Source organism: Parasteatoda tepidariorum, chromosome 7 (genome assembly GCF_982258835.1).
Source record: "Parasteatoda tepidariorum strain Cologne lab strain chromosome 7, Ptep-v5.0, whole genome shotgun sequence".
NCBI lineage: Eukaryota > Metazoa > Arthropoda > Arachnida > Araneae > Theridiidae > Parasteatoda > Parasteatoda tepidariorum.
Window position 1 is genome coordinate 9,957,040 of NC_141761.1, and position 23,159 is coordinate 9,980,198.

The 23,159-nt window shown below is 26.1% G+C and overlaps 1 protein-coding gene across 1 annotated transcript in view; it reads right to left on the reverse strand.

Moving 5' to 3' along the window:
- Positions 1 to 357: 357 nt before the first annotated feature.
- The window catches only part of LOC147806831 (puratrophin-1-like), an 81,794-nt gene continuing 58,992 nt past the window's right edge, over positions 358 to 23,159 (reverse strand). Inside the window, 7 exon segments of the mRNA XM_087167266.1 lie at positions 358 to 442; positions 1,478 to 1,613; positions 2,880 to 2,965; positions 9,661 to 9,825; positions 13,185 to 13,388; positions 15,536 to 15,609; positions 18,054 to 18,169. Of these exon segments, the coding sequence (XP_087023392.1) occupies positions 18,116 to 18,169 (54 nt within the window). The 3' untranslated portion in view covers positions 358 to 442; positions 1,478 to 1,613; positions 2,880 to 2,965; ... (2 more) ...; positions 15,536 to 15,609; positions 18,054 to 18,115.

Genomic DNA, 23,159 nt, shown 5'->3' on the forward strand with positions numbered 1-23,159 from the left:
CAAAGTCCTCCATGTTCCGATAACAAATCATACCTCTGGGAGTACTGATACAGGAGTTTCATTGTATTCTGGATTATTTCAACATTACAAGGCTACGGAATTGAACATTAGCAGTAGTCGTAAACCCAAAATTGGGTAGATTGTTCAACGACGAATATATATATAAAAAAAGTCTAACTACGAACAAAAAAATTTTGAGATAGTTTTGATGTCTTTAAATCTAACCAACCACAGTTTTTATGGGAAGTTTTACCAGCAAAAAAATTCCAAACTCTGAAGAGAATAATACACAATTCATGTTTATTATTATTTTTAAGAAGCAAATATTTTCTACCTGTGCTGTTTTATTTAAATACGATCTCCTCCCATTTCAACGTTCAGTTCATAGATATAAAGAAAACCTTCGAAAGATGCAACCATCACACACGGAACATTTTGTATTCTGAAATCATTAAATAAAATTAAACAATGCAATATGTAATAAAAAAACTGGACAATCTCAACATTTATTTTAAATTTTGAAACTTTTATTAAGCACAAAATGTGAAAATAAATGTTGAGTACAAAATGTTAAATGGAAAAAAAACAAGAAAAACATGAGCTTTAATTTTAAAAACACTATTTCCAAAAAGGAGTTTTAAGGAAAAAATATATTCATAAAATTTAAATTTGTAGATAATTTTGCTCCCAGACGACAGACTTTAACAAACCCCCAGCTTTAACAAACTTGTTTTTTATTATTATTTCATGGCAGTAAGTTTTAAAAAATAAAATGGCAAGAAATTTGTATAGTTCTCATTTTTCAAGTACTTACTTTTCAAAAAATTAGTTTCTTACCCATCAGCATAGGAAAAATTCCAGTAGATTTCATGAAATATTATAAATTTCATGATAATTTTTGCAAAATGTACTAAATATTTTACACATAAGGAATTTTAGAGATTTTTATAGTAATAAAAATAGAATTTTTTTTAAATATTTTCCAGTTAGGTTTCCAATCTAATAATGATACTGATGACTACCATAAAAATCACACATTTAAACATGGCAGAGAATCTTATCAAATAATAGATATATAATAACACAGTTTATTTTTAAAATAATAGTATTTAAATTATGAACTATTTAGGAGTGAGAAAGACTGTTTTAAAATATAATTTTATAATTCTTTTTTTTAGAAAAATCCTGCTATTATATCTTTATTAAATTTCCTTTTCTTAGAGTCATTAATTTTTAGATATAATTAGTGAGATATGCACAATTCTGAAAATGGCACAAAAATTAAAGAATTTCTCAAAAAATAAGGAGAACTAGTACACACAGAGAACATTTCAAACAATATTTTTCAAATGGTATCTAAATTTAAATTTTTTTTTTACAAAAATGAGTCATTTATTTAAAATTAAAGAAAACATGTTTCAGGATAAAGGAAAAAAACAAGACATATTTAAGTAATATAAAAAAAAGCATTTACTACCTCTTGGCTCTGAGGCTAAAATATTACAGGCAGCTAAAAGCAATTCTTTGTGCAAGTGGGCCACTTCTTGCGGACATAGACACAATAGTCCTATCATTCCTTTAGCAAACTGTGAGGAATATTCATTCACAACATTCTACAAAAAAAATCAAATTAAAATCACAGCTGGGTTAAATTATTATCTTAATTTAAATTAAAATAAATTTGAAATTAATCTAGGATAATATTACTCAGATAAATATAAATACAGTGCATGCTGCCTAGTAAAATCACATCCATTTTTAGAACACTTGATTTTAAAAAGCAGCAAATTTTAAAAACCAAAATGTAGGAAAAAGTCATTTCAAAATTGAATTTTAAACTAAATTCAATTGATTAAAAACAAAATTGATTACTACATTTATGTATTATTCTTGCAAAACCTACATTTGACATTAACATGAGCAACATTTTTTAACTTGCAGGAGGATTTTAAAATATTATATTTGATAAGCAAAATTTTAAATTAAAGATTCACCATAGTTTGAAAACATATCAGAGTTTCTAAAACATTAAATATCCTTTTCTTTTCAGTAAAGTTTATTTTAAGAAATCAAGAGTTCTTCCTAAATCCATTGAAGTTAGATTCACTTTATTGAATGATTGAGGATCCATGACATTGAATGATAGGCATTTTACAATTTTTCTTAGCACATAAACAGTTTTCTTTTTGACTCCTTTATACTCCCTTTTTCCTAATTTTTTTAACTTTTGCCCTTCAATTTCAACACAAAATACAATCAAAACCAGTAACTTTGTTCATAGACAACAATTTATTATTTATATTTATTCAAAACTTGAGAATATAGAAAATTCTAATCATTCAAACAAAAACAGCAAAGTTTTTCATTGTTTTAAACAAAAGCCATACAAAATTTTGTCTTTACATAACGATAATAATTTTATTAGAAGATGGTTTTTACATAGTTTGATATTAAAATTATTCCGTTCTAGCTGAAATAATAGTAAAAAGCAGCTAATTTTACAATTCAGTGAGTTTATAATTGGAAGTTCCTGTATTAATGATACAGTTAAATCACAGTAGTAAAAAAAAATAAAATGCTCAGAAATTATTTTCTATTCACAACATAATAAAATGAATTCAATAAGCAGAAAAAATTCCGGTAGTCAAAATAGTTCTAACAAAATTAATTTCCTCCTTCATTGTGAACTAATAAACAAGTAAGCAAGGAAATACGGGTGGAGGGATTAACCAAATATATCATCATATCAATCCTTTCTTTTATCTGGCTTGAAAATGAATATACTCCATTTTTATTTTCATTAGCTTGACTTTATGAAAAATATTTATTAAAAAAAAGTAGAGAATGATTCTTAATATATTAGTCATTGACCTACTCACTTGATATATTCTAACTAGGTAAGCCAGAAAAGATAATGTTTTTATCTGTGCATGCATAAACTTCTTTGTTGAAAGATGGATTGCTCCTAAAATAAAACAAAACAAAAAATAAAATTTCTGTATACATTCTGCATTTTGGCTGCTTTTTTTCCCAAAGAACAAATTAAATGTATACAATTTAATGTTTAACTTTGTCCCACAGAGTCATCGAACATAAAATTCCTTCACAGAATTCAATTGAATAAGTAAAAAACAATACTGAAGAGTTTTACTGTATAAAACCACTCTGACTTGATCATTTGGTATAAAACATAAAACAAGTAAAAAAGAAAGACATTAAGGTATATCCTGCATGCAAGTAGTTAATTCAAAAAGTTTCTCTTGATATTTTCTGCAATATTTTCACTGTAAACATTATTAAAATGAAATTAAAGTGACAAGTCAGTCAAGGATAAAACAACAATCAAAATCAATAAAATAGATTTTGCAGCAAAAATCATGCAAGTTGACAATTTGTAATGTACCAATTTGATGGCCTAGTTTGAGAAGTGGTCAGTATTTTAAGAAGTGATACAAGAGTGGTGTTAATTATAGTCTTGGTATACCTAGTGGGCTGATCAACTTAATAAGTTACATTGAACTCCATAGTAAAATATTCGTTTCAATTAAGAAAGTTTTATTTTTAATAAGTGTAACAAAGTAATAAAATACATTATACAAGATATCGTCAATATTCCTTAGAAAATTTTTTGAGTTGAATATATAACATTGTTTTAAGATATTTTGAAAAAACTTACACTTTGCAATATTTTTGTGGCAAGTCTTTTCAAAGAAAAAAGAAAAGACATTCCAGCTTCAATCAAGGACAAGAATAAAAACTGAGACCCATAAAATAAATCTGATTTCATTTGGATACAACAGTTGTTTTATTTAAAAAAGGATTAATAAGCTTTTATTTTTAAGAAAGATTAAAAAATATCAAATTTTCTGTGATATTGACAAATATTTCTAAGGCTAACTATTTCTTAATTAAATTATGAGCTGGTTGTAAGATATTTAAAAAAAATTATATTCTAAGTTTAGATGATTTGATCCAAACAGAATAAGAATTAGAAAATTATATATCCACATTGAGATGCATTTTATCAAAGAGAATACTTTATTGTTATCTTATATAGGACATGTTGCAAATTAATTGAAATTTTATTGGATGTATGAGTTTTTCTATAAAATTAGAAAATTGTTTTTTCATGACTGTACTGAAATTAATCAAAATTATATATTTTAGTGATATTTCACATAGCTAAATTTAAATTAGTTTTTATTTAGATACAAGAAAATTTTAATAAAACAAATACTTTATTGCAAATATGAGAATAAATGCCAGATAAATCAAAAGTTATGTAAATATTAACAATGATCATTATCAACTGAAAACTGATTCTAATTTCCGGAATTTAAAGCATGTGCAACATTTTTAATACTTCCAGAGATTTCTTAGTTATCTTATATAGATAAATTATCATCTAAGAGTAATTTGGCAAACAAACAGGGATGTAGGTAAGGGGGGTGTTCAGGGTGTTCAAACACCCCCCACTGTACAGAGCAATGTTTCTTTTTTTTTTTTAATACTATAGATAATATTTCCTTAATTTTGCAAACTTTTTAAATGTTTTATTTACTGAAAAAAAAATGTAGAATTCCCATGACATTTCATTTTGAGGCTTTTATTAGTCTGTAACAGAAATAAAATAATCACTGCTGCCTCTTTGCTACCCATTCATCAAGAGAGCAACAAACGCTTATCTTGAGTGATTAAATTAGATAGCATCCCTTCCCTCATTGATTTACCACCCACAAAACTTCTCCCCTCAGAAAAGTAGCCAGCCCAGCTCATATTTCTCTAAGGGAAAATGTTCTTCCAATGGGTTCTATCTTATCTCATCTACTTTTTAAAATATCGGCTGTACACAGATCCTATTTACGGTCATAAAATGCATGCCTCAAACAAAGAATTCTCTTGGATTTCTAGGACTGCATATATATGTTAACCTTTTCAAGACATAAAAACTTCCTTGGCAATTTTTTCGGTCATTCTGTCTGGGAACTTTGTTTTAGACACTCATCCTAAAAGCTCTAAGTTTTAGATTTTTCCTTTTGTTTAATGTAGCATTTTATTTAAAATTTCGTTTTATATTTTCTTTCTGATTAATTTTTATTTGTTAATTTCGTCCGTTAATTTTTAATTTGTATTGTGTAATTCTGTTTCTGTAAATGAAATGTGATCTTTCATTGGCTATATAAAGAACTTGAATCAAAAATATTGGAGGTAAGCAAATATTTGTATTAAATCAATCTTTCCGCATATATGTAACATTTATAATGTTTTTGTATTTCCGCATATACGTAACATTTAAACTGTACAACAAATTGATTTATTTAGTAAATTTGATTATTTATGCATAATTTTATTTTTAATTCCCAATTTTTGTTCTTATTTTATGATTAGGAAATCGGACTTAAAAATTGTTGAAGTTTTAAACTGAAAATTAAAACAAATTTATTATAATAATTCAGTAAGAATTGAAATATCTATGTTACATTTAATTTTATAATAAAACGCAAAAATTTTATAAATGAATAGCTGAGAGTAATTAATCATTCAAACTGTCTTAGTATAAATGTGTAAGTTGTAACTTAAAGTTTAACTATTTTTTAGAAAATTAAAAAAACTTTCTATTACTAACTTTCTTTTCTTGGGATCTTATTGCAAGGGAAGTTACTTATGATATTGAAAAATTTTAAACGATAATACTTCATTGCATAATCAAAAGTAGCGATATATATAACAGCTTTATAAAATTAAAACAAATGTCATCAAACCTTTAAATTATCATAAAAATGACTGAAATTGTTAATTAAAGAAACAATTCAGTACTTTCTAAGAATGATTTAAATCAGCTCAAATAGATTTTTTTGTCTACTTAATTTCAAATATATTTATGGCAGAGTCGAGCCCCCTTTTTCTTTAGCTATTATATGCCTAGACCTTGTGAAGAAATCCTTAAAAAAGATATACGCCAACTGAAATTTAGTAAATAATGAATATTTTACCCTAACACAACAGATTAACAGGAAACCTTTACACCCACTTATTAAATAATATCAGTTTAAATTACAAAATATCAGAATAGTATCGAAGAGCTTCTAGCCTGTAATGAAAAAAATTATTAACCAATAATAAATTTTTCATAATAATATATTTTTCATAATTATAAATTTTTCGTAATAATAAATTCAACGCAATTCATAAATTTTCCGTATAATTAAGATTGCGACAACATGTTCTGAACTAAATAAAAATTACGCATTTAATGTTTATTTTCAGTGATTATACATGCATATATAAATATATATAGCAAATAAAATTAACAATAATTACGCTGCACTAAACTAAGTCTGACACTGAATAAAAAAAGAAATCAAGTTAAATAAAAGAGTAAACTACCTTAAAAATAATACTTTAATTCTAAGAGTTTGAAGATATTTTATGCTTTGACTTGAAGTATCCAACGCCTTAATTATGATTTATCGTCAACACAACTAATGAAAAAAAATCTTTGTTTAGCAAAATGTTTCAAGATTATTAAAAATGTAAGGGGTATCATCTATTTCTCTTTAAAAATAAAATTTAAGTAGAAATTGCTTTAAAAAATATCATCAAGTCATTATTGTCGTACATGATACAAAAATTTAAGATCAAAATGGTAAGAATATTAATTATATTCCATTCTATGGTGAAGCTTATACAGGAGTTGAAATATATATATATATATACTCTCTCTCTCTCTCTCTCTATATATATATATATATTTAAACCCTGCTTAACATGTATATTATATGTGTGTGTGTGCGTATAAAACATTTAAACACATAATGCATTATACTGATAAAGTAACGAAAACTTGTTTTTAAAGTCCACAAACTTAAAAGAATTAATTGTTTCTCTGACATTTAAATTTAATTTAGTGTGATAAATAAGGCCTGGATTTTGATGACATTTGCATTTCTTTGCATTTTTGGACATTTTTTGTCCTTTAGAGCATTTTTTTAGATTTATAGGGCATTTGTTTTAAATTATGCATTTTAAAGCATTTTTTAAGTTTTTTGTTAATTTTTTCCAATTTTTATTATTTTTTGGGGCATTTTTATTTCATGAAATGCAAGATCTGTCTTATAATTTGTCTTGATTCAGATGATGCTGCATCAATTAAGATAACGCAAAACGTGTTGGTCTCTGATAAAATCGAAGGAAACTTAACATTTATCAAGTCTAACTTTGCTATTGCGTCCTCGACAATTACAAGCTAGGAGAAACAAGAATTGGAACTTTGCGATACAATAAATTATATTGACGTAGTAAGTCAAGTTTTGCAAAAAGCAAAGGGAAAGATAGCACAAAGTGTAGCAGCTAAATTGAACAAAGTTTTGGAGAAGAACACTGGCTTCCAAGTAATGAAGGTCCCGCAGTGGACTGATCGTTAAGACACGGTTCCCAGCAGATCCCCGAAGTCAAGCATCACTGGCTGCGGTCAGTGTGTGGGTGGGTGACTCACTTGGATCAGTCTGCGTAGGGACCGAGGGTGTGCAGTATTGGTCCTCGTTAAACTGTGCTACCGTAAAGTGCTCGTCTTCGCGTGCAGGTCGTTGGGCTACCGAAGCAGGGGTGCCATCCCCTCCGCAGAGGATCAAAATTGTGATGGCATGTCTTCGGATCATCCTCAGGGATGCTTCCCAGACCGTCGCCAATAGCCCATTGTGTAGCTCTAGTGCGACGTAAATGAACAACAACAACAACCAAGCAATGAAGAAAATCTCTAGGATATTAACAGGTGAAGCAATATCTTTTCAAATTGAAGAAGATTTGTCAGTAAGTGAGACCGTCTTTTTCAAGTACGCACCAATAACATCAGTAGACGTTGAAAGAAGCTTCTCCATTTATAAAAATTCACTTTCAGGCTAGAAACGCTCTTTTACATTTCAAAATATCAAAAATCATTTAATAATCCAATGTAATTCTGACATTTAGTAATATTATGAGATGGAAGTTGTTATATTCATTAAAGTTTCTATACAAAATGAAAATGTTTTGGAGTCAATACATTTTCCTTTTTTTTGTTGTTATTTTAGGATATAAACATGTTTTTCAAACTTTAATGAACGTAGAACTAGTATTGCATTGCTTTACATTTTTTATAATGACTCATGATAATTTTAAAGAGTAAAACATTGTTTTAGTTCAATATTTTTACTTTATTTAAGTCATGTCATAAGGCATTTTGAGCACAATTTTCGCATTTTTAAGGGCATTTTTGCACTTATTGAGGGCATTTTTTGCACTTTTTAAGGGCATTAGTTGATATTTTTTAGGTCATCAAAATCCGGGCTCTAGTGATAAGTAATTCTTTAAATGTTGAAATGCCTGCGGCCACTCTATCAAAATCCAAATTTGATAGTCCGCGACCTTACGAAACATGGATTTTTCATTCAATTTATTTATGAAATATTTTGAGGCTTTGTATCTAATTTTTTTTTCTTGTGCTGTATATCTTTTGTATTTATTAATAATTTTTTGTTACATTATTAGAGTTTTACACCTTCTAGTTAGTAACGTAGTTCAACAGGATATTATTGAAATAAAAAAAAACAAAAATTTGTCGTAAGATATATTCATTTACCGACTTCTGCGAACATACCAATATCTACGAGTAATTTTCGATAAATGCTACAATTTAATGTAACTGCCATTGAAATCTGATATCATAGAATAAAATGAAAATTTTTTTAAAGTTTATTTAACACCATTATTATTAGCTTTTTGGAATGATTTTACACATTGTCATTTTCCTGCGTTCTCAAAATAATTAATATAAACTATATTATTCTATCTAAGCTGTTTAATAAAGTCTTGTGATTAATAGCACAAAGACTAACTAAAAATGAAATGGAACATGGAAGTAAAAGCTATAAAATTACAAATTGTAATTTTTCTGGCACTTGAATGCCAAGGAATAATTGCAAACTGTTAAATGCCTGTTAACTATTGTACATTGCTCTCTATAAGGTATTAATTAGAGTAACCTTAATAAACTAGTATTTTTTAAAAAAAAATATAGTATTCCAATCCAAAAGGTTAAAAATTTAAAAAATAATTCCTATGTGTCGTATTTTCTGAAAATTACCCATATATTCTACTTTGTAAAGAATTCATTTTTTTATATATTATTTTGGCTGCTTAAACGCATTATAATTTGCAGTGAACAGATGAATTTTTATTGATATTTTATACGTGAATTTTTGACAATAACGGTGGTTTTGCTTTAATGTTCTTTTTATTTGAATTTCGCTTATGTCCCAATCGAAGGGAAGCGATCAACGACGTTTATGTCTTGCCTTTATTTTGATCTCATTTAGATCACTGGTTGTGATTCTTAGTTTCAAATGAAGCTTACAGTGAAAATTTCTGTATTAGATTATTTTATCAAAACCAAAATGAGTTTACTTGTATGTATGTAACTGGTTTAATTAAATTACATCTAGTTAATAAATTCTTCAATCACAAAACACCCCCCATGAAAAAACTATACCTACGTGCTTGCAAACAAAGAGACAGTTATTAAAACTTTATCATTTCATAGACTATTTCAACATTGAAGCATAGTCGCTAATATTAAACTTTCTATTGTCAAAAAATATGTGAGTAATATTAAAATTAAGTTACCTCTGTTGAGCTGTGGGTTGTAAAGTAATAGTTGTCATTATCTAAGATATTAAATTCTTCGACATCTTTATGAACACTCATTTTATATAGCTGGTACATCAAGACAACAATTATAGGTAGCTCTGCCAGTGCCTTTAAGGAAATAGCTTTTAGGATTAAATTGACCTGTAAAAGAAATCAAATATATGAACAATATATATAAAAAAAAGATAAATCACAAAGTAACACTTCTTAATGCTTGAAAGTATAGAAGAAAGTAATTTTGTAATTTTTAGTTTAACATTTTTCCTTAAACACACATAAAACTCGAGAACCATGTTATTTAATTAGGTCAAGACAACTACCAGTTAAACTTTATAGATACAATAAATTGTTATGCCTTCATTATGTATTATAAGCAACAAAGTATGACATTTATAAAAGGATGGCCGAGTTCAGGGACAGGGAGCTTTTGGAGCTTGCTCCAAGTCCCTCCGGTTTCTGAAAAGTAAACGATCATTTGACAGTTGACTTTTTGAATAATCCAGTTCATATTTTTCATGTGACATCATTATTCCTCATTTAATAATTCTTTTAACAATATTTTAAATAATTCTATCAAGAAAAACAAACTACAAGAAAAAAAAAGTCAGAATTGTAAAAAATAAAAAGATACAATTCACAATTTTTGGAAACCTAAGGAACATTCTTACTAATTCTGGCTTGATCCTTCTGTTTAAAATGCATCAATCATATTTTCAATTTCTTAGTTTCATATGAATTTTTATTTTTTTGAAAAGGATAAAATAAAAATAAAAAACTGTCAGTGTTTTGTTGAAAATACTTGCATAAAAAATTAAAGTTTATTTTCAAAATAGTTTAATTCAATACAAAACTGTTTGTTAATAAAAAAAATTTAATAACTCTAATTGTTAGCTCAAGATTAAAACAATAAAAAACATTCTGTTTTTGAATTGTATTGCTAGAATACCTAAGAGCAAGTTCCAAAACCTCCAAGGCAGAGAACTAACCCAATGTAAAAGGACACAGGTAATGTTGTAAGTTAAATAAATATTACACTAATACAGTGTCTCTTCAATGACTTAACAAGGTTATTTCTCAATTTTCGTAAGTCATTCAAATTGAAACATAATAAAAACTTATTTTGAAGAATAAATTTCCAAATTCTAAATTTAACTTAAAATTTTTTTTAGCTAGAATATGTAATTAAAGATAGTTAAGTCAGCTGCATGTTTTAAAAAAAAATTATAAAATATTATAAATGTAAAAAAACAAACAATTTTGATGCAATTTGTAGTCAAAAGAAATTGTATGTAAATCTTTCATATTTATTTAATTTAATATTTATACTGTGAAAGATTAATAATGCCTGACATTGTAAAAAATATTTTAATTTTCAAAAAAATAAAATATTATTATAATATTGTTATCATTAAAATTAAAATATCTTCAGCTTAATTTAAAAAAAGTTTACTCTTAAAAACTTTGTATCAAAAATGCAACAAAAAAACTAAACAAGTAGAGGTAATTCAAAACTGTGGGATAAGACATCGAACAAAGGATAAAAACTCTTAAATAAAAATTTTAAAAAGTTAAATTTTTTAAGGTTTGTACAGTATCTATTTAATCTAAAATAGTATAATTACAAGTTAAAATCATAGGTAGCTCCATAAGTTATTCAGGGGTGATTGTGAGCCCAAGTCAAAATTGCAGAAAATTTCCTGAGTCTTTTTTTAAAAAAAGAAAAATGTTTACATTGAAAAACTAGAAAAAAATTTAAACTAAGTTTGTTTCCTTTTTCTCAATATTTCTGAGTTTACTTAAAATATATTTAAAATTTTACACATACTATACCATTTACACATACCTATGATGACCTGCAGAAGTAATTAAAATTTACAAATATGTCTTTCTTTCTTCAGTTTAAGATTATAACTATTTACTAATAAAAAATGTATCTGTCTCTCCCTTACAAACAAAATAAACTGTGTTTTTAAGTTCCACCTTTGAAAATTTGATTTTCGGAAGATTCTGTGATCAATGATTTTTTAGAAGTCTCGACCTTCGATCTCTGGAAAATTCCGGATCACTGTTAGCGAAAAATCCGGAAATCTGGATTTTTTCCTGAGCACAATCAGCCCTGGTTATTGTAATTAAGTTGATAAATCAGTAGATTAAATTGATACTATTTAATAATTGAAAAACAGATTCTGAAGATCAAAATTAATGTTTTCTGTTGTTTCTCTCTTCCAGTCCCTGCTCTTATAATTTATTTAAAATTAATGTTTTAAATTTGGAGTATATTCCCTACTAAATGTTGAATCTTATTTTGCACTGAAAGGGTTTAGCTTTAATTTTAATCATTTTTATCCCAACAAACTTTCCATAAAAAAAGAATTTAACTTGCATTTATTTTATTAACTAGAATATTTATTTTAAAAAAAATTTAATTATATGAAAGTTAAAATTTTTTAATGTTAAAATGTGTGTTTAAATGGACTTTTGCATTATGTAATATGATAAAAAAAACATGAATTTTTCCTTTGTTTTTATATTTATTTCTATTTATCTGTTGTTTTCTCATAAATTGATTCTGATTTTCTGATTGTGTTTTTTTCCCCTGGGTAATCAGTTTTTAATTTCAAACATTTAAAAGTATTTAATTTAATGCAAATATATTACAAGGTTAACTGATAAAAAGAATTTAGTGCCTAGAACAATGATGTTTATCAAACAATTACTACCTATAATTGCTGTCAACATGCCTGTCTAAATTCTTAGGCATGCAACCCTTCATAGGTCAATCTGCTGTGCATGTGGCCCTTCAGGTCAAAAGGTAGTGCACCTATTATAATAATAGTAAAATTTTTCCTTAACTTTGAAGGCTTATACAGATTGAAAGCATGCATATATGATTTTTTTAAGCGACGATAAAGTAAATGCCACTAAAAATTTACCTGAAGTTCGAATTAGTTAAGCAAGAAAAAAGATTACAAGCAAGTTTTAGAATTAAATTATGAAAAAAATGCTCCTCACATTAAATTTTTAAATGAAGTTACTTCATAACTTTTTTTATTTTACTTGAATATCATTTTTGAAATTTAATAGCACTAAGAATAATAATGAAAACAATTATAAATTGCAATTGAAGTCCTCAAAATTAAAATATGAATGAGCTTTAAGATGTTTAGAAAGAAAAAAAAGTCCTTTTAATGGGCTCCTAAAACCATATTTAAATTTAAGGCTTTTTTAGGAATGGAAACCCTTTTATACTTGTGAATAAGCTAATTTTTAAATATTACCAAAGCTACGTCAAATAGTTTAAATTTTATAATGGTTTAGCCAAATAACTATTTTTATTGCTTACTCAGGAAATGAAAGAGAAAAAATACAATAATCTAATCTACATGCAATTAAAAAGGCTTTTAAACACAAGACTTGAAATTTTCATATCATATGAACTAATAATTATTTTAATAACTAAAAAAAATTGATTCACAGGCACTAAAATTATTTTTTCTCACCAACTCAGTAGTTGAATCTGTTCCTTTTTTCACTTGTCTGAATTTGAATCGGTGTTATGGTAAATGTTTCTTTCAATGAAGGTTCCAACGTAGCTGCGGATAAATCCTTTACTTTTGGAGTAGGTCGTGTTTCAAATATATAAGATGCAAGTAATTAGGCAGTTCTGTGTAAGTATTCTTTACACAAAGCAGAAACATCTGTATCTAAAAATAATTGGAAAATCACAAAAGCTTAATTATTTTTTACAATTTAGAATATATTTTCTTCATAGAATCAGTATGTAGCATGATAATGTAACCAACCGATTTCATGATGCTATTAAGAATCATACTAATAACAATCATACATCATACTATTGCTCTTTCAAATATTTTGCCTTTTTTAATATAATTATAATTAATATCATGATGCTATATGATATGATAATTATATGATATAGTAAACACATCATATAATTATTATAATTTCATATGTTATCACAATAAAGTTGGAGCTTGTTTTATAATTACAAAAATGTATTCATATTGAACAATGCAGAGAATTAAATATTTATACACCATATTTTTTCTTCTTCAATAAAGAGTTTGTCATAAGCCAATTCTGATTAAATAAATAAAGCACACAACAAAAAAAAGCATCCACAGTCAATCATTTTTAATTAAAATTTTAGAAGTAAAAAACACATAAATGTTTCGTAAAATTTCAACAAGAAAATTAAAAAGAATATAGTTTCTTTTAAAAAAAAATACAGCAGAAAATTGCATTGAGTTCAAATATTTGCAAGTTATTAAATTTATGGTGAAATCTACTTTATTTTAAGACATAGATTTAAATTTGTTGAACCCTATTTTTAAGCGACACAACCATATCATAATTAATATTTTACATGTTTTCTTTTGCTTTGAAGTCGCACGATGATTATACTATTCTTCACGAATTTTTTTTATTTGTTGTAAGTTGAAGAGGTGTTAGTAATAGCTAAATTTTTTAAATATATCATTATTTTCACATCACTGCATGCAACCCTTAGATTTCTCACTCAGTTAACTTTTATTTTAATATGCTTGATGTTTTGGTATATTGTGGTTTAACAGGATGGTGAAGAATACCAAAACAAACAATATAAAATAAGTGAATAACAGAAGTATTTAACCCATGGAAGAAAAAAAAGAGATTTTAATTACATTAAAAAGATTTATTTAGAACAAATTACCAATGAATGGAGAAACTTATAAACACTGAATAGAGAGTATTTCTATATTTCTCCATAATTCTTTTTTTAATTTATTTTTCTCTACTTAGTAAATCATGAAAATTTTAAAGGTTCCTTTCACATTGGACTTTAAAATAGTCAAAAAAGTTTAAATAATTCAAAGTATTAATGAAATCGTCCTGTTGTGTTGTGGGGGAATCATTGATATTTCACACCCCCTAATATTTTGAGTTATTCACACCAAAATTAAAAAGAGCCCACAATATTTTTTTTTCATTATGACTTTCATTTAAATTTAGTGCAAAAATAGTATTTTATAATATTTAAAAAATAAATTTATGATTAAGACTCGTTATAATTCAAAAAATATATATATATTAAAGGATCAGAGCAATTTGGATTGAAAAAACAATACTCATCGATATTCCTCAGAATTTTTCATTTAGTAAAAGCTAAAAAATATGGAATTCTTTTAAGCTATGTCTATTAAAAATCTTGAGAAATTAAAACAAAAAAAATTTTAGGAACAATTTGCCAAGAAATTTCTGTACAGAGAATTTAAAATGAGTTCACTCCTTGTGATCATTAACATTTATATTGCAAATTATAGGCCAATAAAATTTATTTATAAATTGAATCATTGCAGAATTATCTTCCTCTCTTTCCTCTATTTTCTCCTTTTTTTACTCCCTCATTTTATCAAGAATTATTCATAGAAGCATTTGTCATTATAATGGAAGTCTATATTAATATCTATTTAAACTTTTAAGTGCAAAATAATTAATTAATCAAACAAGTGAAAAATCTAAAAAAAAAAATTAGTTTAAGATGCATTAATAAAAAAAATAGTAGACAGAGTAATGTAAAATGATAAATAACTAGTATTATTATGTATGCTATCAAATGACATCCGCTCAAGTCAATATTCTTTTCCCCATGCAAATGCAAGTTAATAAACCTATAGAAAAACCTTCCACTCAATATAATGCAAAAATTTACAAAAGTTGAATAATAAAAAAGTTTTCAATGAATCTGTACACATAAATATATTAATGCAATGAATTTGTACTGTGAAATATATTAATACAAAAGCAAATTCATTGAAAATGATAAATCACATAAATAACACATTCTTACCTCCACACTGCATGGTGTCCTTATGAAATTCTATGATTATTCTAAAAACTACTAATGTTTTCCTCATTTTCCAACTGAAATATGAATATTTGATATGAATACTTGAATAATCATTAAACAGCAATAAAATCAGTATAGGAGAAGTCACAAAATTCTAACATTAAACATATAGAGGAAATATATGTTGAGAAAGGAATCTGCATAATTTCTCTTCAAGTTCTTATAAAAGCAACAAAATTATAAATAGCAACATTTTGTTAGATAATCTGTTCAGAAGTAAACATCAATCTTTTGTAGTGAGGTAATTACTGAAAAAATTTAAAAAAAATGTATCAAGTATTTAAAATAAAAAATTTGGTTTTGAGATGAAGCACAGTAAGTCAAATTTTATTTTCACTTTAAATTCTGTAACAAAAAGCACCACTCTTTTCCCACAATTTGAAAGAAATACAAACTCTTAATCTTCTATTTATTATTATAAAATGTAGAGAAGTAAATTAATAATGCTAGAGAAGAAAATTTTTAGTTTTCAAAAAATATTTTCAGCTATTCAAAATTTTGACCAAATAAATTTTACTTTGCGCAATTTTTGTACTAGTATTTCAGCTTGTACCCAATATTTCAGTAAAATTTAGCACTTTTTTTAATCACACAGTACGGCTTATAAAAATGAATTCCTAGAAGTTTAAACTTTTCTAGATCCATGCTCTTTATTTTCATGTATTTCAATTATACTCAACAAATAACAATGCATGCAGAACAACAAATAACAATACTCAACAAATAACAATGCATATATATATGTGTGTGTGTGTGTAACATAAAAAGTTTCTATTAATCTTTTTATGTTAGTTTCTTTGCTATAAAACAACTCCTACTTTATTACTAATTAATTATTCAAATCGAAATACTTTCTCACACTTTCAAAAGCTACATCCTGTTTCTAATTCTATTTTTGGCCCAACTATGCATACATTTATATAAAGATCTTTCTTCCCTTTTAAGACGTGGGAATCACTCGAGCAAGCTCATTAACCAATAGTAATTTCTAAGATTTCCCTCTATTCCCTAAATAGAGACATTTTCGGATTTCTGCAAGATTTTCCCTACCAGAAAGACTGATCCTGAATGGAGTTAACATCTTTTTTCACTGGTCTTCCATAAGAACATGATCTAAATAAAATACATCTGATTTCATTAAAATCCTGTGTCTGTTTCCCTGCTCGGTCCGACTGCATCATTTTACACACACACATATACCATATATATATATATATATATATATATATATATATATATATATATATATATATATATATATATATATATTCTTATACATATATATATATTTTCTTATAAATATATAACATAAGGGAAAATTAATTCTAATAAAATTGCAGGAGTAACTATGCATTACTAACTTTAAGATACGTACAGTTTTGATCGCGAGTAACTTGCTTTTGGCTTTCATTTCTTACTTCAATCCTACATTTGACAACTTTTCATGAATGTCGCTTAGAGTGTTTAACACACTTTTTATTATTATTATTTTTTTATTTGTATTCTGTTTAAAAAAAACTGAAAATCACTAAAAACATAATTTAGTAGCTCAGCTGTACTATCATATTTTCTTGAATGATATTTTTCTTGAATATTGACGTTTGCAAACACTTAAAGTTTGTCGTGAAATTTTGACATGTCAAACCGTAACCATCGAAAATTGAAAAAAAAAAGGTATACAATCCAATTCTGCGAGTTTTATGTTAGTGATATTCCAAAAGCTTATTTAAAGTAGAACAACTTGTATCATTATTATAGATAAATATTTTTATTTGCAGTAATTATAAAATAATAAATTTATCACAAACTGTCATTCGGTGAGGTAGCAGTATCGATGTCAAGACCGTAACCTGACGCAGATCTAAAAAGTAAACGTTAAAATCAATCAAAATTTTGATCACACGTTTGTCATTGCCCAATTTATTTTCTGTGTTGTGTGCATCGCATTGTGTTGCATCTGAGTAAAGTTTTTGATCTATTCCCTATGTTGTCCAGACTGTAACCTGTCAAACCGTAACCTCAGGATTAATTAATTGAATTTAACATATCTGAACTTAGTTTTTTCCCTAAGTTTTATTAATTGAAAATATTTTTTGACTGAAAATAATTAAAGTAAGCCTTTTTATACATTTTATAGCAATTTAACTTAATATTAAAATTTTTCAATTCATTCATGATACTAATAATTTTTGATGAAAAATGAAGGGTAAATAAGGAAAATTCAAAAATTTTAATTTTTTGTTTATACTTATAAGGGCATAAAAATTTTAGATGTTCACGATTATTTTCTGATATTTCATACATTTTCAAACAATTCTGGAGGTGTAAAAATAGTGTGCCTATTATTTTTTTAAAATTTTGTTTTATTATGAAAAGTTAAAGGTTCTAGAGATTTGCCCACATATATATATATCAAAATATGCAAAATGATCCATTGGTATGACATGAAAATACATACATGTGTAGTTTTTTCTGCAATGAATTGTGATTCTCCATCTCCTAAAATTCTGATGAAAATTTTTATAGCATGAATGAAGCAGAAAATGAAGGATATTGTGGATTGCTAACAATAGTCTGAAAAAATAGAAGGATACATTAATTACAAAATTATAACATAAATAATTTATTTAAATATTAGTCTTTTTATTATTGTTAGTCAAACATCTATTCAAATTCTTTTATTTTTATTTGTTTTTTAAAAAAAATATATATATATTTTTATAATCATAGTACATGCTTGATTTCAATGGTGTGCCTCTAGTCCTTAACTATCAAATTCAAACTGTGATGTATCAAAATAAATATTTTTTTCCTTCAATAGAGTAATAAAACTAATAACATGTTTACCATTAATAGTCAATTAATACTAACATAGGAGGGAAGATAAATAGTGATTTTATGTCTCAGCTTGCTGAGACAGTTTTTAAAAAGCTTTTGAGTTAAACATATCACTTGAATGCTTCTTAATTCTTAAAATTTAAATTCTTATTTGCCATTCAAGTAAATTCAATGACCTTGATACAATTTGTGCTAAAACGTTAATTTTTTAATAAATAAGTTTATCACTTTTTTTTGCATTAATTGTTTTTTTTTTTTTTTTTTTTTTTTTTTTTTTTTTTGTGATTCCTTGTTAAATTTTTTTCTTCTTTTTTTGTTGCTAGTTACTAAATGTTAGCATGTTTTTTTGTTAATTTGTATTATTTTATTACTTATTAATGGATAGTTTTTTTTCTTTTGAAGTTATTAATCTTTAGCTTGCTTTCCTTTTTTAAGTACACCCTTTTTTTTATTGGTTTAAATCGGATTTTTTTTATTTTTATTCAAATACACTGTAAGAACTTTGATTTATGACTAACAAAACATTATTATAATTGTTTAATAAAAATTAAATTAATATTAAAACTATATTACAGTACAGAACCCGTTATCCGGAAATCAGAAAACCGGAAAACCAAACAACCGGAACAAAATTCGATAAAATTTCCCGCCATTTTTTTAAAAAAATGTTTTTTCCTCATAAGATTTTAGGATTTTTCTTTCTATTTTGAAAGATGTTTACCTTACCATCATTTTGGAAATAATCATTAGTGTATTACTTCATCGTTTTTTCCTCTTTTTAAGATTATTTCGAAATTATTATTTTTTTTTTTAGTTGGATTTAACAATGAAAAAGACGGCTTTTTGTAGCGATTCAGAAAACCGGAAAAATCAGTTATCCGGAATAGCGATGGTCCCGATCGTTCCGGATAATCGGTTCCCTACTGTATAAGAATATTTTAGAAACTCTTAACTACCTAAAACAATTTTTCATTACAAAACATAGCTCTGAATGCATAGTAACCATTTTGAAACAAATGCATGATTGATATTTAAAGACCAAGATGAAAGAGAGAATTAAAAGAATACTTTAACTTTTAAAACAAAGTTTCATTTACCAAACCATAATTTAATTTAAAATTGTGATTTCTCTTTTTTTCTTTTGATTTTTAAAATGACAAAGTAAATGTATCAGATTGTGTTTATAAGTGTAGTCATTCATTAAAAGAAGTTCAGCGGAAAAAAGTTTTTAAAAAAGTCTATGTACTAATTGAAATTTTTTTTCACAATATTTCTATATAGAAAATCTGATAATGCCAAAGATACTGTAAACATATAATGAGAAAAAAAACTTAAATGTTTACTTTAATCTGTACTTTCAATCTCAAAAATCAAAAGATTTTAAAAAATGTAATTTGAAATGTGTTGGAATCTTACACATACCAAGAAAGTATTTTCGTTAGCTAAAATTAATTAATGCAGCAATTTATTTAAAATGAATTTTAAAACTTAGAAAAGAAATAATAAAAGCATCAATAATTTAAAGCACTTTTTCTTTAATTTTTTAAATCAATTATAAAAAAATCGATTGATTTAAATCAATGATTTTTTTGAAAAAATCATTTGATTTAAATCATAATTCAAATCGTGATTTAAATCAACAAACCCTGTTCATAAATGAAAAAAATAACAAATTTAGACCAGTATAGTAAAATTGTATTTGATTATTTAATTTTCTAAATATTAACCTCATGTACAATATTTATTGAAATTTTTTTCCCCTTCAGATGAATGAAAAAAAAAAAAAAATAGACAGGTGAATATTATTAAGCTGATGACTGTTGAGCATATTTGCTGTGTAGCTAATTCAACATGTGATTTTATTATTATTTTTTTACAACAAAAGTAAATTTTTTTCTCCGCTTTATTCAATCTCCTTAAAGATTCAAATTATGTGTCTTTTGCGCCATGTGTAGCTCTGACGTACAATTCGCTTTTTATAGGAACTTTAATAATGTGATGGCGGAAATGTAAGATTTTTTTTGTTTAATTAAAGGGATTTTTAAATATTATCTGAAATACAAATTCCATAATATAAGTGTAAGTATAGGAATTGAAATAATTTCGAAAAAAAGATACAAAATGTGAATCATAATTTTTTTTTAACACCGAAAGGTCAATTTAAACCAGTCAATATTTAAATTATTATTTTTAAAATACAAAGCCAAAAAATCTGAGAAATTCTTTCTCTTATGTAGAAAATATTAAGATATTTCAGTATCTGACAAAATATTTCCAGACTAATTCTACTATACTTAAATATGATATTTTAAAATATGTATTTTCTTTTGGAAAAATGCGCCTAACCACCCAAGTAGAATTTCTCCTCATAAGAAATTGTGGATTGAATTCAATTCAGGGTGACCCCACAAAACGTTTGCAGAAGGAACTGTCAACTGATAAAATATTAAATGAATAACCTGATAGCCACCAGGACTGGTCAATGAGCTCCTCTTGAGTCTAAGAGGGTGGGATATGGCAGCTGAAAATAAGGGGGGGGGGGGCTTACATGCAGTAGGCGCTCCCTTTGTAGATAATACTAAAAATCCAAATTTATACAATTTTTGAGAATTATTTTCTCTAGTTAAGTTCTTTCGTCTCTAAAAAGCAAATATATTTCAGAAAAAATTATTTTTATATTATAAAAAAAACTGCTGAAAAAAAAATTAGAATTTTTTATTTATAAAAAAAGAAAGAACAGTAAATATTAAAAAACGTAGGTATGATATTTTTTATGATCAATGATTCCCTGCCTATGTTGGCTTTTTCTTCTCCCACAAAACACCAATGTGGGATAAATTAATACAAAAGCTATATGCTACAAAAAGTAAGCATATAAAAATAAATATTTGAAACAGCATATTTATGGGCATCTATGCATCTCCATTTTTTACTTAGATTTCAGCAAAAAAAACTTTTCAAATATAATTTTTTTCTATTGTTTACAATTAGTTCAGTTTAGTTAAAAAAATCATAACAGGAAAATCTGCTTTTTAAATACTATTTAAGAAATTAGCTTACAACTAGTATCTTAAAATAATAATAATTAGAAATGCTCTAAAAAAAATCGTGTTCTTTTCTGTATTCTGTTCAAAATTTTAGTACGATTCTCGGTTTAAAAAATAAAAAAAAACATCGGCGTTTTGCTTTCTTAAATGTCAATACTGGCCACTTTCTCTCCTTTTTTTGCTACCTCATCCCCAGGGTTCATGCTCTACTATAAAAATAAAATTCAAGTACTTTTCAAGGACTTTTATAAAATTCTCAAGGACTTAAATTTTAATTAAAGATAGACTTAAATTTAACATTTTAAACTAAAATGTTTTGACGATAATGGTTAGTTGACGATAAATGTTAGACGATAATAGCAGTACTGAAAAATAAGACTTCCATTGCTCTCTTGATTTCGGAAAGTGATCTAAGTATTAAAAAAAAAACAAAACAAGGGTGATTGGCATCAAGTCGAGAATAAAATTCATGATGCATAAAAGCGTCAGGTTTGAATTTTGCATTAAGGCTTATTTTAAGCTAGGTATACAACCTCTGAATAAGCAAAGATTCGGGCAGAAGACGGGGTAGGGGGGAATGTTCTATATAATACTGTGATATCAATTAGATATTTAAAAACAACTCTGCAGGGAGACTTTTATTTAATATTTAAAGTGGCAGAAGCATTTAGACAGTGAAATTTAAATTGTTCTTAAATATAATTTTGAAATTTTGACCACTTTTCGATTTAAGAAAATTAATCAATTATTGGATGTTGCGGCTTAATTATCATTTTAAATTGAAACAGTTGCCAACTTTCACCTCAATACCTTCTGATAGATTCTTAGTAACAATTTTGGTCACTTTGACTTTTTTAATTAACCACTCATACTTGAATTAACTTTTTTTCAGTAGCATCGATCATACGCACTTGACATGGTCACGTGAATATGAATTGCAACCAGTAGTTTTTCAAATCAAGTATAAACATGAAAATCGATGTTTGATATCGCAAAATGCGTGAATACGAATAGCGACATTGGATTTCAAACTCGCGGAAAAACTAATCGCGATATTGGAGTTAAAAAAATGCTTAAGTACTAATCGCGATATTAGATTTTTAAATTGCTTTAATGGGAATTGCGAGTACGATTTTTGAATCACACGAAAACGAATTGCAACACATAATTTTTAAATAAGTCTAATACGAAGATCGATGATTGATATTAAAATCGCCTGAATAAGAATCTAGATTTTGTCAGAATCTGGCGCCGTTTCCAATATTTAAAATTCCTAAAATCGGCCAAACATACATAAAATCCTAAAATCAAACAGTACGTATCATCATCTGAAAGACGGGGAAGTTATTCTCTCACACTTACGTGCGTCAAAAAGTTAAACACAGAAATGCTGGAAACAGGGCTGTTTTCCTGAGTTTTTGATACTTTTCAAGGTTATTTCGAAATTTTCAAGGATTTAATATCATTTTCAAGTACTTCTAGGGGCCCTTTTAAATCAAAATTAAATTAAAGTACTTTTCAAGGTTTTTTCAAGGCCGCGGGAACCCTGTATCACTGTCTTAAGAAATCACAGATATAACATTCCAATCTGATTTCATATTAAACCATAGTTATCACTTTGCAAATTAAATTTTTATATAATATACATAAATAGATTTATAATTAATACATATATATCA